The 16,932-nt window shown below is 40.3% G+C and overlaps 1 protein-coding gene across 3 annotated transcripts in view; it reads right to left on the bottom strand.

Annotated features, from left to right (window-relative positions):
• The window catches only part of lhpp (phospholysine phosphohistidine inorganic pyrophosphate phosphatase), a 96,923-nt gene extending 81,966 nt beyond the window's left edge, over positions 1-14,957 (bottom strand). For all 3 annotated transcript variants that reach the window (XM_068002726.1, XM_068002727.1, XM_068002728.1), the window contains exon 1: positions 14,817-14,957. In XM_068002726.1, coding sequence (XP_067858827.1) covers positions 14,817-14,944 — 128 coding nt within the window. In that variant the 5' untranslated portion in view covers positions 14,945-14,957. The remainder of the gene's footprint in view (positions 1-14,816) is intronic.
• Between the last annotated feature and the right edge of the window lie 1,975 nt (positions 14,958-16,932).

Below are 16,932 nucleotides of genomic sequence, written 5' to 3'. Positions count from 1 at the left end.
ATTTGTTCGCTGGTGGGGTAACGTGTAGCGTGACATGAACCCAAGAAAGAAACTGGTTATCAAAGGTGAAGACATTGTGATCCAGGATGAAGCGGATGAGTTGTAGGATGGCGTCTAGAGATTGGCTGTTGTTGGTGTTGAGTATTGATGCTGTCGCAGCGATACCATCATCGTGGGGGATACTGGTGTAGAGTGCCGAGACGTCCATCGTGGTGAGAAGTGTTCCTGGTTCAACTGGTTCACCTTCGATAACCAGTTCTTTACCGAAACACACGGAACAGCCATGGGGACCAAATTCGCACCCCAATACGCCAACATTTTCATGCACAAGTTCGAGCAGGACTTCTTCACTGCACAGGACCTCCAACCAACGCTATACACCAGATACATCGACGACATTTTCTTTCTATGGACCCACGGCGAAGAATCACTAAAGAGACTACACGATAACATTAACAAGTTCCATCCCACCATCAAGCTCACCATGGACTACTCCTCAGAATCAGTTTCTTTCTTGGACACACGAATCTCCATCAAAGACGGGCACCTCAGCACCTCACTCTACCGCAAGCCCACGGACAACCTCACGATGCTCCACTTTTCCAGCTTCCACCCTAACCACGTCAAAGAGGCTATCCCCTATGGACAGGCCCTGCGAATACACAGGGTCTGCTCAGACGAGGAGGAACGCGATGGACACCTACAGACGCTGAAAGACGCCCTAGTAAGAACGGGATATGACGCTCGACTCATCGATCGACAGTTCCGACGGGCCACAGCGAAAAATCGCATAGACCTCCTCAGAAGACTAACACGGGACACAACCAACAGAGTACCCTTCGTCGTCCAGTACTTCCCCGGAGCGGAGAAACTACGCCATGTTCTCCGCAGCCTTCAACATGTCATCAATGACGACGAACACCTCGCTATGGCCATCCCCACACCTCCACTACTCGCCTTTAAACAGCCACCCAACCTCAAACAGACCATCGTTTGCAGCAAATTACCCAGCTTTCAGGAGAACAGCATCCACGACACCACACAACCCTGCCACAGTAACCTCTGCAAGACATGCCAGATCATTGACACAGATACCACCATCACACGAGAGGACACCACCCACCAGGTGCATGGTTCATGCTCCTGTGACTCGGCCAACGTTGTCTACCTCATACGTTGCAGGAAAGGATGCCCCAGAGCATGGTACATTGGCGAGACCATGCAGACACTGCGACAACGGATGAACGGACACCGCGCAACAATCGCCAGACAGGAGGGTTCCCTCCCAATCGGGGAACACTTCAGCAGTCAAGGACATTCAGCCACCGACCTTTGGGTAAGCGTACTCCAAGGCGGCCTTCGAGACACTCGACAGTGCAAAATGGTCGAGCAGAAATTGATAGCCAAGTTCCGCACCCATGAGGACGGCCTCAACCGGGATCTTGGGTTCATGTCACGCTACACGTTAGCCCACCAGCGAACAAATGTTATCTGTTTTTAATATAACAGGTCAATTGCTGTCTTTTCCTTCCGGATGTTTCTATGTTTCTACCTCTCTCGCTCTGTTTTTTTAATTGGCATCTCCACATCATCTGTTTTTTTAGTTCTGGACATTTGTATATTCGGTGGGCCTGTAGGTAACACCTATCTGTCTGAACACTTTGGTTGCCTTGGCAACGGGCAGTTGAAAAGACTCTCTGTAATCACCAGGCATTGTTCTGTGATTTATAAATGCGATAGGTTCGAGGGTTTCAGTTCCACATTCACCTGAGGAAGGAGGAAGCCTCCGAAAGCTTGTGGATTTTAAAATAAAATTGTTGGACTATAACTTGGTGTTGTAAAATAGTTTACAATTGTCAACCCCAGTCCATCACCGGCATCTCCACATCATTTCTTAGCACTAAGATCTCTTACCTTGTAAAGCAAAAATAAATAAATTTGGGAAATTGTACATCAAACTGTGCAATTTTGATCCATGAAAGCGGTAGCTATGAACGCAAGTATCTAAACACAGTGATTTAGAAACTGGTTTAGATCATATTAAATCCAATTTCACTTGGCATAATTCATGCAGAAAACTGGGTTCCACAATCATTTGTGCAGCCGATTCCAACTGACTTACAAGCCTAAACACACCAGGCTGTGGTCCATGCCCAGTCAAATGTTCTTTGGTGGATCTGTGCCAATGCAGAGAACAAAGTGTAACACCCTGGATTCTGACATTTGATTTGATAACCGCTCATGAAATCAATATTCAATTGAAAATCAGGTTTGAGTGAAATGCTTAATGAGTGAAAAGTGGGAGAATTACACTTCCGCAATTGCTTCCCAAGGAACAGATTTCAAATGTATCTACTCCACACCTCATAACACAAATGGGCTTCAAGTTATGCAGACTATAGGTCCTCCTATTTCTGACCAAACCAGTTTCTACTAAATATTCACAGCTGTGAAAATAAGAGTGCTCGAGATATTTTCACACAAGAAAATATTACTCACTGATGTAAATGCTGCATTTCACATACACTCAACTGGGAAGTCAGAACGACAGAGTTGCAGCCCAAATATCAAGGCCTGGAGTTTCCTCCGGAGGTTGCACCCAAAATTGCACCTGAAGCTGTGCCCATTTCACCGATGTCAAAAAACTCCCAAGTATCCTCCCAATCTTATTAGAATATGCCCAAACTCAAAATGGGCGTAAACTGGCATAAATCAGTGTAAACAACTGGGGCCCCAAGGAAACATTGTACCCACACCAGTATATTTCTTCTTTGAGTCTTAAAATGTAAAATTTCAACCCATTTAACCATCACGGCATTTTTAAGAACCTGCAATCGTGGAAACTTTTCAATTTTTAATGTGACTTATACATAACCATAAAAACACATTGAAACAGAAAATACAGAGCAAGTCTCAGTAAGGATAAAAAAAATTTTTAAACCGCTCACAAATTGCAATTAAAAGACCAGAAAAATGACTTTGTTCCTGCTGCGAACTCTCTGAACAAGCGCAATTGGAGGATTCTCACATTTGAGAGTCGGGGGCCTGGCCAGCTTCATGGATGGAGATTCATTTGGACGGAGAGTTGGACGGATGGATCTAAATGATCGAGGAGACTTGGGCGTATTGTAGTTGTGCGCGTAACTCACTTATGCCCAAAATTCTGCGATCTTTTAAGGCACGTAATTGGTTTGCGCCCAGATTACGTGCGTATCTGGACACAAATATGGAGGAAACTCCTGGCCCAAAACCTCAACCTACACAAAGCATTGCTCACTTAAAAAGAAAAGTGCACAAACAAGACAAGCAACAAATTATTCAAATATGGAACTAAATTTACAACCATTTTGGAAAGAAGAATATAAGTGCTTTACAGCATTAAGTGAGGAGCAAGTGTTCAATTTTCTTAATGAAATAACAAATGGAAACAAAATAAAAGATTACACATGAAAGTTACAATGAAATAAAACTCTAACAAGTCATACCCCTATTTGAGCTTAGCTCTTCAGTAAACCTCTAAATCACACCCTTATATATTTAGAGAATCTAAAATGTTTGAAGTGCAACTTATACAAAGACTTAGAGTACACAGAATACTATTCTAAGAGCAATGCATTTCTAGGTTTATTTCGCTTGAGAAACACCCAATTCATTCCTACCCGTGGTGCTCATGAATACAGAAATGTTATACATTTCTAAAACAAACACATGTAATGCATCCTGCTCCTACTTGTGTTCTTTAGATTTGAGGTTAGGATCAGATCAGCCATGATCTTATTGAATGGCGGAGCAGGCTCGAGGGGCCGATTGGCCTACTCCTGCTCCTATTTCTTATGTTCTTATCCCTACTAGTAGTAGTGCAATATTCTCTCCAGCTTTAAATCAGGTGGCATTTTAGGAACTGGTTTCAGTTACACATCAGGTGGATTGTATTTCACTGTTTAAAGCATAAATTTAGAGCCATGACATAATGTACCATAAATAAGACACGTGTATCTTTTGTTAAATGAACAGGTTTAGTACAAAAAACTTTTTCCATCCAAAGGAAAAAACAGGTTATAGTATATTTCCACTCCAAAAACATTATCGGCTTATTCTGCTCGTGCTTTACCCAGTACATTCCTGACAGATTATTAGTTCTTAGATTTGTTTTCAACGTGTTTAACTCTTTTAGGCAGATTAATAGTTTTCAGTTAGGTATACAAAGCATTTAGAAGGTACAATTTACAATACTCATTGGCTACAATTGCAATGCAAAGTGTAAGACAGAACAAATGCTCATAAGTGCACAACTATTCTTGAAAACAGGTCCAGGTAAAGAAAGTTACCACAAATATAATTTGTATCCATTGTCCCATTAAATAAACATGAACTAATACATCAAAAGTCATATTTAGAAAAGGCATTTCCGACAGAAGCACCATCTAAAAACAAATGAGTTAAGGTGATTGGCAAAATTTTCATAAACCGTGGCATGTAGCTAACAGTGCATGAAAGCACTGTGACGGGGAAGGGGGGCTTCAAAGGGTTAATTCTTCCCATCCACGGAATAAGGCTTTTGCTGTTGCCTATTGTGGCTCTCAGTTGGTAGCTACTGGTTGCTAGTGTTTGGCTTAGATCTTTTAATTTTTGGTGAAATTGAATATCCCACCCACAAAAACATTAAACTCATTTATTATTTCCGCTGCCAAGTACACGTTATCCCTCCTATAATTAGTAACCAGACATCTGGCAAGGGAGAAACATTAACCCTGAAGAATGCAAAGGTTTGGAGGAGCACCTGCTCACTGTTACAGATGGTGAAGTACACTTTCTTCATAGCTTTTAGGTCTCCAGAATAGTTGGTCATATAATTCAAATAGTACAACAACTAATAAAAAGAGACTGGGTTCGGGGGGAGGGATGGAAAGTGTTCAAAAAGTGGCTATTAACTTGTGGCTTTCGTGAAAAAATTATAATGCATTTAATGGTTAAAATAAATTCCTGTCCTGGATAAATAAAATTTGTTTCAACCTCTACTTGGGGAGGGGGCTTGCTATTGATTTGACTGATATTTACTTTTTGCTGATGGAGGCTATGTTGAGCGATAGTCAATGTTGTGTGGCTATTATGCACAAGGCAGTCTATTATGCACAAGGCAGTCTGCACTTCTTTTTGGTTATGGAAACTCTTCAGTTAAAAACAATACAAATAAAGGAGGCAAAATAAGGCAGTCGATTCAAGTGAACATAAAAAAAATGACACAAGGATGAAAACAAAAGCATTTAGATACAGAATTTGTTACTTAGGAGGAAGTACTACATTTGCAGGGGGAGAGGGGGTTGATAAACTGCAAGAGAATCTAGAGCAGTTATGGATCTCACTACAGGAGTTTATATAATCTCACATGGACCCCAAGAATACAAAAAGGTTACAAGTTTATACTCTACCGTCCACATGTAGTATAGATCTCCTGGATATGAAAAGAACAAGTGGATACATTTGTACATCTTTGCAGAACTATTACAGAAGATGGGCGGTACAACGATGAAAATCAAAACTATACACTAGCAGCTGTTACTTGCCGCAAGCTGAAAATGATACAGAAGACACAGTCACAGAGAGACTATCCAACAACATTCGCTGGAAGTATGTACACACACACCTTCTGGCGAGGACAGAATCAGGATCAGCTTTGATATTGCCATATTCCACTAGCCTGCTAACGCTCATTATCAATGCTCAGAAATGAATAGTGAAAAGTAGAAAAAAATTCTCAAAGACCTTCAGAGTCGTAATCAGATAACATAAGCAAAAAAATTCAAATTTAAATTGATTAGTCTTGGAGGGGAGGGGGAATGAGTGAGACTGCCTCCTGGAATCATATGACTATAGGGGGGAGGATGAGCATGTTAAATCACTGATATGCAGCTATATCAAAACATCAAGGCTTTCTGTAAGAAATGCATTTGTTTTGCAGTGTGTTACTTTTATTATATGCATGCAACTTTTTAATTCTACAAAAACAGTATTTGATTCAAACCTACCCAACTCCACTATACTGTTCCATCTGGACTTCCATTTAAGATTATATTTTATGATGTATAGTTTACTTCCTAAAAAGCTTCTAAGAACAGCTGCCATTTAGGATTTTGACACCGATATCGCAGAACTGCCTGCCTTCATGAGTCAGTGAGTTTCGCTATAAATAGGATGTAAAAAATTCCAATCCAAACTGAGTTCTTTCTCCCACCCTCAAAAGCAAAAATCGGATTTGTTGTGAAGTGACGGATTGCTCAATAATTACAACTAAACCAGCCTATGCCAGGCTTACCCTAGTATAACTTCTGGTTTGGATATGGGGGTGGAATATGATTTGAGTTCTGTCGGTCGGGGTCAGCTTGGGTTAAACAGAGCCAAGGCAGATTCACTCATCTTTTCTTACCAGAAAGAATGTTTCAGACTTGGCAGATAATTAACAAATGTGGGGCTCCCTGGTGGTAGATTGCTTTATGGGTGTATTTGTGTAACCAACAAGCCCCTTGCTGGTTTTCCTGTGATCTCGGCACTATTACGGCTCTACAGGGTTTTGTCTGGCCACATATTGGCCAGCTGCTCATACTGCCTTCACGTGGATAGGACTTGCTGGTCTTTTGTTAATATCCCATGTTCCTTGTTTAAAGTTCTGCTAACAGATGCACTATACCAAACCAACAACAGGATGTTGTAAAATTCCAACATTTCTTTGCTTTTCATATGGAATCACTCTCAATGGGTAGGCTATCAGGATACAAATGTAAAATACTGGTAAATAGAGCTATGACTGAATAGGGATTTCAGACAGTTCACCTTCCACAAAGCAATGATTCACTACAGCAGCATCCTGCTGTTAATGAAAAATGTATGCTTCCGGTAGCTAAACTCAAGGTGGTACTGTTGTTAATTACTTTGAGTTATAAATTTTAAACTACAGCCTATATTATATATGGTGAGTGGTTGAGGCAGAGACCATTGCATCTGTTTGGAAAATAAGATAAATATTTGATGTAGACCAAGATACAAGGCTATAGGAAGAAACCAAGGCAGTGGGATTAGTTTTGGATTGCTCTAGCAAAAAGCTGGCATAGACACTGTGGGCTGAATGGCCCTCTCGTTGCTGCAAACTTCTATAGTTCTATGGATATACTGTTTCCCTATAGATTTACTGCAATGAGATTGCAACCACTTAATATTCTTCTGTTAACTGTCATTTCAGATGAACTTGGAAGTAACATTAAAAAGAATTTAAGTATTTATGTAGTAGTAGAATCACAACACAAACAATATTTCTACAGGGCCCCCTAGATGTAGGAAAACATCTCAAACAGCTTTATATTAGGGAGCGCAAAATAGCAAATACTGAGCAAAAAGGGAAAAAGAGAGAGGGCTAGGATGGAAGACTAAAGACATGGTCAAAGAAAAGAGTTTTATGGAATTAAGGAACTGGTCAAAGAGTTCCAAAGGACAGGAATGTCGCAGTTGAATGAGTAGCCACCGATGGTAGAGGGTGTGTGCACAGGGATGTAATGTAGGAGGATATCACTAATGCCAAGATTTGAAAATGAAAATGAGAATTTTGAAGTCAGCTCATTGCAGCGAGGAGAACTCGGAAAGGATGAAGGCAAAGGGAGTACTGAGAGTGTGTGAGGATGTTTGCTGCAGCATTTTGGATGAGTTGAGCTTGTGGAGGTTGGGAGGCCAGCTTTGAGAGTGTTAGAAGTTGAACTTTGAGGCAATGAATCCATGGACAAGGGTTTTGGCAAGAGAAGAAGTAGGAGCAGAACTGCGTAATGTTGCAGAGGTAGAAAAAAGCTAATGGAGTGGATGAGGGTTCGGGGTAAGAGAAGAAGGAAACAGAGCTGGGGGTTCAAGCAGGTTAAGGTTCCACACCTCCCACCTCAGCTTGCTGCAGCAGCCAGAGAGCTTGATGCAGCTAAGGCCAGAGGTGCTAGTAGGCACCCAAAGTGAAGGCTTGAGTATTGTCAACATTAAGCTGGAAGAAAATGCTATTGAATTTTAAATTTCTATTTAGTTATCCAGTGTTCACAGAAGTAGAGTGAAGCTTACTTTCTAATAATGATAAATGACATATTATTGTATCACTTTAGCACCATGTTGTGAAATATTGTCCAGAACAAAAGCACTTTTAGTTATTGAGTTGTGTTAATGTGAACAATTTCAAAATAACTTTTCCCTTCTCATAGACGTTGATCATTTTTCCATGTAAATTTTCTTTGTGTGGTCAGTTCTGTATCATTTCACTCTTTCCATATCCACAATGCTACAATACTCTCAAGTTTCTGTATAATTGGATATTCAAATAAATACAGTGAGTACAGCTACATGTACAATAGTACTTGAATTCCTTTTAGGTTTCTTTTTTCTTTGTTCTGGGTTACAGAAAATTCAGTTTTCATTGGTATTATAAAATCATCATTTCCCAAAGACAATAAAATTATTTACACTGCACTGGAGATCCATGGCGCTCTACAACCTGTCTAGTCATTCACTGCCAGAGTCTGCTCTACTATGTTGAGCACTACCATCCCTTGCCCTTTGCTGCCAAAACTTCTTACTATTCCAAGATCATTCTTGAGGGAAGGATCCTTTTCTCCACAACCCAATGCCTCCTTAAACCTTTCTTCTCCCCCCATCCTCACCTCTAACAGTAAGTGCAAAGAGCGCAGATGTCTTCATCTTCAGGGTTGACGATCACCCACACAGCTGCCTATGCAGTTACCATCCTTTCTTCTCCCAAAACCCAACCTTTCCTAGTCTCCTAACCATTCCAGTCCCAATCCCCCATTACTCTACAGTTTATCTTCCATGTCTTTCCCCCCACACCCTTGCCAAACTTATCTCCTCCCCAAGACCAAGCTTCTGCTCTACTGATCCCCTCTCATGACGACTCAACTAGCCCTACTGACTCCCACCTAGCTGACATCAATGGTTCCATTTGCTCAGGCACTGTCATATGCCCTTTTAAAACCAGTATCATCACACCCCCTTCAAAAAAGCCACCGTCAACCTATCCATCATTGCCAACTACTGCCTCTAATCTCTTTCCTCTCTAAAAAAGTCCTCAAATGAGTCAGTCACCTACCTCTGCTCCCACAGTTCCCAGAACTCCATTTGAATCCCTTCAGTCTAGCTTCTGCCCATCTTGCAGCACTAAGACTTCCCTTGTCAAAGTCCTAAATGGCATCCTCTATTACTGTGATTGTGGTGCTTCATCTGTCAATGTCCTTGACTTCTGCACTGCATTTGGTATTGGTCCACTCTAACCTCTTTCATTGCTTTTCCTTCATTGACCAGCTCCGTAGAACTGCCCTTAGTTGGTTCCACTTCATCTGTGGTAACACAGTCAGCCCATCTCCAGCAATTACTTTTCTTCCTGCTGTCACCTCTAGAGTTCTTCAAGGTTCTATCCTTAGGCACCCTCCTCTTCCTCATCTACACGTTGCTGCTTGCTGACACCATACACTGGCATGAAGTCAGATCTCATGTGTACACTTGCAACACCCAACTCTGCCCCTCACCATCTTCTTCAACCCCAAGACCATGTTGTTAGACTGCCTATGAAATATCAAGTCATGGATGCATCAATACTTCCTCAATTCAGAATCGGGAAGACTGATGCCATGTTTACAGCTCCTACCATAAACTCGACTCCCCTGCCACTCAGTAGGGCTGAACCAGACTTTGCTAAACTTTGGCATCCTGTTCCACCCACAGCTGAGTTTCAAATACCACATCCTATCCATCACCAAGACCGTTATTTCCACTTCTGTATCATTGCCTGCCTCTGCCTCAGTTCTTCCGCTGCTGAAGCCTTTAGTCACATTTATGTCACCTCCAGACTTGGTTCCTCCAATGTGCTCCTTGGCTGCCCTCTCATCTTCCACCCACCATACACTCCAATTTATCCAAAATTCAGCTGCCTATGCCCAGTACCACACCAAGTCCTGTGCTTCCATCTCCTCCATCTTCACTGACCTGCATTGGCTCCCTGATCCCCCAACACATTTGATTTAAAATTCCTGTCCCCAACTCAAACCCCTCCATGACCACTCCATCCTCTGCAACCTCCTCCAGCACCTTGTGGTTCTCTGACTATGTTAAATTTGTATGCAAATCACAGTAATCTGAAAGTGCCTCTTGTACAGGTAGTTTATAGAATGCACTTTCATCTGTGATCTGGGTTTAGACTCATAACAGGATGGTGTTCTCCTTACCTCCGCTCTCCTGCTAGTGAGGTATCTTTTCAAAGTAACATTTCATCCCATCTATTATTCTTGATAAGTCTGCTAGTGAGCTATTCCACCACAGATCACATTACATTTTTGCAATATTTGCATATCATTTTTGCAGTTCCAGAAAAGGCCACCAGACACTGATCAGATGCAGGAATCCTGGCTGATTTTCCTTTAGTAGATGATAAACTGGGTTTTGGCCTTATATTTCCAATGTTCTTTCAGAACATTTTACTCACTACATCAAGTGGTCTACAACTTCTGACCAGCTTTTAATCCAGTCAGGTTGAAATCAGTTAAAGCCAAGAAGATGCATGAGAAAGTTCAGAAAGGATTTCCAAATAAGGCAGGAACCCAATTTATTCTGTATTTTACACACTTATTTTCAATACATTGATTTTTATGTGCAAAGGCCACTGCTGGTTGCAGAACGAAAATTCATAGAACTGAAACACATCCTGGTGTTGTAACTATTATTGAATTGGATGAAAGAAATGAGTGCAATGCTTGGAAAAATTAAGCTACAATAGACTCAAAAAGATATTTTATCAATCTAAAATAGGAAAAAGGAAGCACAAATTACATCCTGCAGCAGTATTAAAACTCTGGCAATTTAACAGAACAATTTCACGTTACTGATTATTAACCTTTTGAGGATTACAGTAGCAATTCTGCCCCAAAGATAAAATTTAGCAAGATTACTCCACAAGGTTTAGTTTAATTAAATACTCTATGAATTGGTAAAAGGTACATTTCTTCAATTTTGACCGTACAATATTAATTACAGAAAAGGGCAGTCCAATTTGCTAATTGGCCAAGGGAGCAAGCAGCAGCACGTGGCGCATGACCCATGCTGAAAAGGAACCTGGCAGATCACAAACAACACACCCTGTACTGCTATATACCCATAATTTGCATGAAAATCATTTCAATTAGTATTGGCTATCATGAAAATTCCAATATGGTTTGTGCCGGTGTTGGGGGAAGGGGGGAGGGGAGGGAAAGAAAGTGGAGCTAATTAAAGCAGAAGGCTGTGATTAGTCCTTTAATCAGCTCAAGGCTCCCACTGTAACATACAAAGTACTGGAATGTTGCAACTATGGAAAAATGAACAGTTTCGTGCTCCTTTGTGAATGTTTTGGTTTTAATATATGTACTTACATTTATATAGCGCCTTTCATAACCTCAGGACGTCTCAAAGCACTTTACAGCCAATTAAGTACTTTTTGAAGCATAGTCACTGTTGTAATGTAGGAAAAGAAGCAGCCAATTTGCGCACAGCAAGATCCTACAAACAGCAATGTGATAATGACCAGATAACCTATTTTAGTGGATTTTGGTTGAAGGATAAATATTGGCCAGGGCATCAGTGAAAACTATACTGCTCTTCTTCAAAATGGTGCCATGGGATCTTTTACTTCCACCTGAGAATGCAGAAAGGGCCTCGATTTAACATCTCATCCAAATGATGGCACTTTCAACAGTGCAGCATTCCCTCGGTACTGCACTGAAGTGTCAGCCTAGATTTTGTGCTCAAGTCTCTGGAGTAGGACTTGATCCCATGACCTTCTGACTCATTAGCAAGAGTGCTACCAACCGAGCCATGGCTGACCGGCCAGGTACTGCAGTGGGTGCAGTGATTTTCTGTAGAGTCAGCCATGCAGTCATAAAATATCCATCTCTCTTAATTAAATAATAGCTTCCTTAATAGTTACTTCAATCATTATAGAAAAACTAAAGTTGAAGTTCAATAAATATAAGAGGTAAAATACATCAAAACATTGTTCAAAACCACTCACACTGAACTAATGACATTTATATGCAGGAACTGAGAAGTTGTTTCAGTGCTCAACATGAACATTCCAACAGTATGTTAAGCTTCTTACTGCATCCTGAAGCAACTTTGGAAATAATCCTTCCCCTTCTGACAGGTGCTATTATTGTTGGATAAACTACTTGTATAATTTATTATAGTTTTGTGCTCATTATTAATGTCTTTTAATTAAAAACATAGATACCGTTCTCATTTCTTTAAAATAAATGCTCCTTTCTCATTACTTTCCATTTCAGTAATTCATTAAAGTGGTCTCCTTAACATAAAATATGAAAAAATAAAGCCAATTGAAATTCTGCACTTATAACACTTTAGAGGTGTCAGCCTTGGCTCAGTTGTCACAATCTCACCTCTGAGTCAGAGACTTGAGCACTTAATCTAGGCTGACACTTCAGTGCATTACTGAGGGAGTGCTGCACTGTTGGAGGTTAAACGAGGCCTTGTCTGCTCTCTCAGATGGACATAAAAGATCCCATGACACTATTAGGAAATCAGCTGAGCTCTCTCTGGCCAATATTTATCCCTCAATCAACATGACTAAAGCAGATGATCTGGTGATTAGCTCATTGCTGTTTATGGGACCTTGCTGTGTGCAAATTGGCTACTGAGTTCCCTGCAAAAAAGTACTTAATTGGCTGTGAAGCGTTTTAGGACATCCTGAGGTCATGAAAGGCGCTAGATAAATGCAAGTTCAGTCTTTCTTTCTTTACAAAGATCACCAAAGTACTGGAGCATTTTCTAAACATCAGAAAAAAGAATTACTGTGTTTGTCACCGCTTTTTTGGCTCCACACTTAACGTAGACAAGTTTGGGGAATGAGCCAGTGTATGGCCGATGTCCTTCAGTGTGGATAGATGTTGGATCATTCGAGGTTGGGAAACTCCAGGCATGTTTACATCATGCTTGGGGTACACGCCAAGGACAACAAATGGAAAAGCACATGGGTTGATATTGGTCATTCACTAAAGTTACACAAGCTGTGTGAGGAGGCTATTGGGAAAGAAAATAGGATTTTAGGTTGTACAGCTAGGATTGTCAGGTATAAAGCAAAGAGTACTAGACTTACACTATATATGAAGGCATCCGTACGTTCACACTTGAAAGTGTCCAGTTTTGGCCCTTGCACATAGCGAGGATATTGAGGTTCCTGAGAGGGTGCAAAGGAGGGGGACCAGAATGACAGCTAACCCAGGAGTTCTTAGTTTATAACAATAGCCTCTATGAGTTAGGGCTATGTAGCTTAGAGAAAAGACTTAGATATGATATGCTAGAAGTTTTTTAAATCATGGAGATTGAACTCAGGTTGCAAATAAGTTATTTGAGATGGATAAGGATATTAGAACTAGAGGACATGCATGTAAAACATGCAGGCAAAGCCTTAAGTTAGATGTCAGGAAATATTTATTTCCAGAGAGTTGTCACACTCTGGAATAGACTACCTGAATACTTTGTGGGTATGGATATGCTGCAGTCCTTTCAAAGCATGAATGAAGCAGACATTTCAGGTTATTGAGAGCAAGTTACTACTAGTTGTGATTTACAGGAACCACACTCTCCTGGCATTTTACCTTAGGGAATCGGACAGAAGTTTCTGAGTGTTTCCTGGATTGAGTACAGGCTTTTTCCACTTGTTTTTTGCTTCTTCCAAGAAATTACATGATTAGAGGATGGATCAGTGCTGTGTGTAGTTGCACCATATTGGACGGGGCAGGCTTAATAGGGCTGATGGCCTTTCCTCACCCTTTTATATGTTTGCATGTTTCCTCTGTAACATTTGCTGCTTTGAAGCTACCCATGAGCAGATATTAAGTAGAAACATTAATCAGTAGGGGTTTTATATGTAGAGAACCATCCACTGTCTTCAATTAATACTACTAGTGTAGCAACACAGTCTATAAAAATGTATACTCACAGGCAATCTCATAGAAACAGTTTTATAGTTTACAACTTGGAGGTGGAAACCTTAAAAAAATAATTCCATATAGCTCTGTCTTTATTCACACAAGCTTTAAAAGTAAATGTGGACTCCTGACCAACTTTGCCCTCCCTAACCTACAATGCTGAAGCCACTTGCCTACTATCGTTTAGGTCACATGGAGTAATTTTCTGAAATTATGGAGTTTCCTTTCAATCCCCCAATGTGTAACCCAATGAATTTTGGCCGACTTGTTGGTATGTGACCAGCACACAATTTTTTTTTAAGTTTTGTTTTTTTAAACCTTTGGAATTGTTCAATTAATTTCAACCACAACAAAATTGCGGAGGCTTGTAGTACTAAATGAGAAACGAACATGTTATCATTGCAGTTTGGATTCAGACGGTTTTCCACAGGCACTCCCACCTGAATACCACTATAGCTGCTAAGTGTGGGGATATTTAAAGAAATCAATCGGAAGGTAGCAGACAGATTGGTTTTCAAAAGGCGGAGCTTAGAAAAACACATTGGATGTTTCAGCCAGAAATAGTAGATACTACTTGGCAGATCCAGTACTTGTAGTTTACTAATAAACTACTAAAAAGGTGGAGACAGCTTGCCATCCCATCCCAAGAGGGTTAGCAGTACATAGACTATCCTCACAAGACTCATGTTTGATCATTGCGTATCTGACAAAGACCCAAAGCCGTGTCACCTAACATCAGTCACATACAGTGCCGGGGAGTTTTTCTCTCCCACTGAGCACACAGACTTCTAACGCAGCTTTAACACTCACCTTTTCACCGCTTCGGCGGAGCCGGGGATTGGAACCCCGCCTCCTTCCCCACTATCATACAGAACCCCGCTAATATCTAACAGCACTCCTCTCACTCTGCCTGCAGGCTCACACCATTCAGCCATCATGGAAATGAAAGACGTTGCATTGCGGGAGTTGCAGTTTGTAAAGTGTTGCTAGTTATTCCAGTAAAGAAGAAATGGACTACAGATACCAGTGCACCATGCGTTCACGCTACCTCCCAAAGCCCCTATCAATAATTGGTGCACAACCATAACTGTGCTCAGTGTCCAATCACACCGTTCCATGGCGGTGGGCTGTGTAATATAATACAGGAATCTGCAATGTGTGCTAAAAGTAGCGATAATATTGCACAATTTTTTTCTGCGTGTGATTACAGAATTTAGTAAGGAAAGCTGTATTGTACACTATTTCACAGACTGAATTAGGTGTAGAGCATTTATACTGCTGGCGCATTAAAATTAATCCGATTGTAATTCATAATAGTTTATGACAGATGATATTTTCGTTTCAGTGTTAAACAGAGAAATGTATATTTAATGCTGTTTAGAGGTTACATCGCTGCTACGAGGTGCTTTAAGAATGATCGTATCGTATGTGCATATATACTTCTAAACTTTCAACAAACTCCGAATAACAAATATTTGGTGTTTATAACATTTAAAACAATGAAACGACAATGCAATATATAACCTATTTAATATATTCCTTTGGCAAACAGGCAGAACACCAGGACCACGAATTCACGAGGCAATTGGCGAGGGCGTTATATTTGTACTATGATAAGGAAATATGTAAATTATATGCTATATGTTATGATAAAGAAAATAGGTAAGCTATATATTACGCAAGACGCCTGTCAAGATAGAAGGGAACAGACTTTAATTATTTTCCCCATGAATGCTCAATTAATCACCCTTTATGGTAATTAGCAAGATAACGTTTCTTACCTATCTGTATACAGTAACTAACGATTTTTGTCCGGAATCAGCAAACAACCCTTTACAGCTAATAAATAAAGGGTCAATAATCACTGTATGCCTCATTCTAATTGTGCTGTCTCAATACTGCATTGTATTTTCTCTCTTTCTGAACAATTTCTTTGAAAATCTGAATATCATCATTTCCAACTGTATTTTGCGTATTGCTGTTTGTAATGGTTCCATCTTCTCCTTGCAGATTAATATCTATACCGTAAAACTCATTAACTAGAATAAGAGATTGAACAAGTTATTTAAAACAACATCACTAATAGTGTAATATCTCAGCTGTCTACTTTGATAGTGAACATTGTCTTGGACAGTCTTATCAGCAGAGGACACCCGCTGTGAATATTGATTCTAGCTTGTTTCAAGCCATCAGCTGCCATCAGGACAGGTCAGGTCTGAATCCCACCTGGCGTCAAAGCAATTTAAAGACAGCACTCACATTGAATTCTAATCCTTTGCCCTGGCAGAGCCACTTAAAACTGCCAAAAGGCAGGACATTTCACCACAACAAAATTAACCATTTGAGGACTGTAGTAGCATTATCGCAGCACACTAAAAGTAATCTGGTCAGTAACTAAACAACATTATCCATAATATAATGGGGGTAGTAAGGAAATGATTTTAGAAAATATTTGGTATTACTGTAGTTGATCTTGGGCGGGGCTCACTATAATAGCATCATAACGACAAGGAAAGCATACATTCCCCAAGATAAGGCAACTTAACATTGATTTTTAGTTTATCGTCTCCAATGAATCCATTGCAATTGTTCAGAAGAGTCGCAATATTTGTCAACCACATTAAAAGCGAATTCTGATTAATGTACAGAATAACAATTAGTATATTACTTAACTGCAGTTCTGAATAGGAGCTGCAACTGAAACTACAAAGAAATATCCTCGCTTTATGTAGTCATTTATTCACAGAGACGCATTATCCATTTAGACAGCTTGCCAAAGTGGGTAATGCTTGTTAAAGTTAGGCCGAACATGAACATTTAAAGAACAGTGAATTCATTTGCTGCCAATAGAATGGTCGTGTGTATATGCATATAGTGTGTGCATATATACTTCAAAACTTGAAAAAATCCCTACAAAAACTAACAA

Source organism: Heptranchias perlo, chromosome 21, assembly GCF_035084215.1.
Source record: "Heptranchias perlo isolate sHepPer1 chromosome 21, sHepPer1.hap1, whole genome shotgun sequence".
Taxonomy (NCBI): Eukaryota; Metazoa; Chordata; class Chondrichthyes; order Hexanchiformes; family Hexanchidae; genus Heptranchias; species Heptranchias perlo.
Note: the sequence above shows the minus strand (reverse complement) of the source record. Positions and strands in the feature narration are given on the sequence as shown.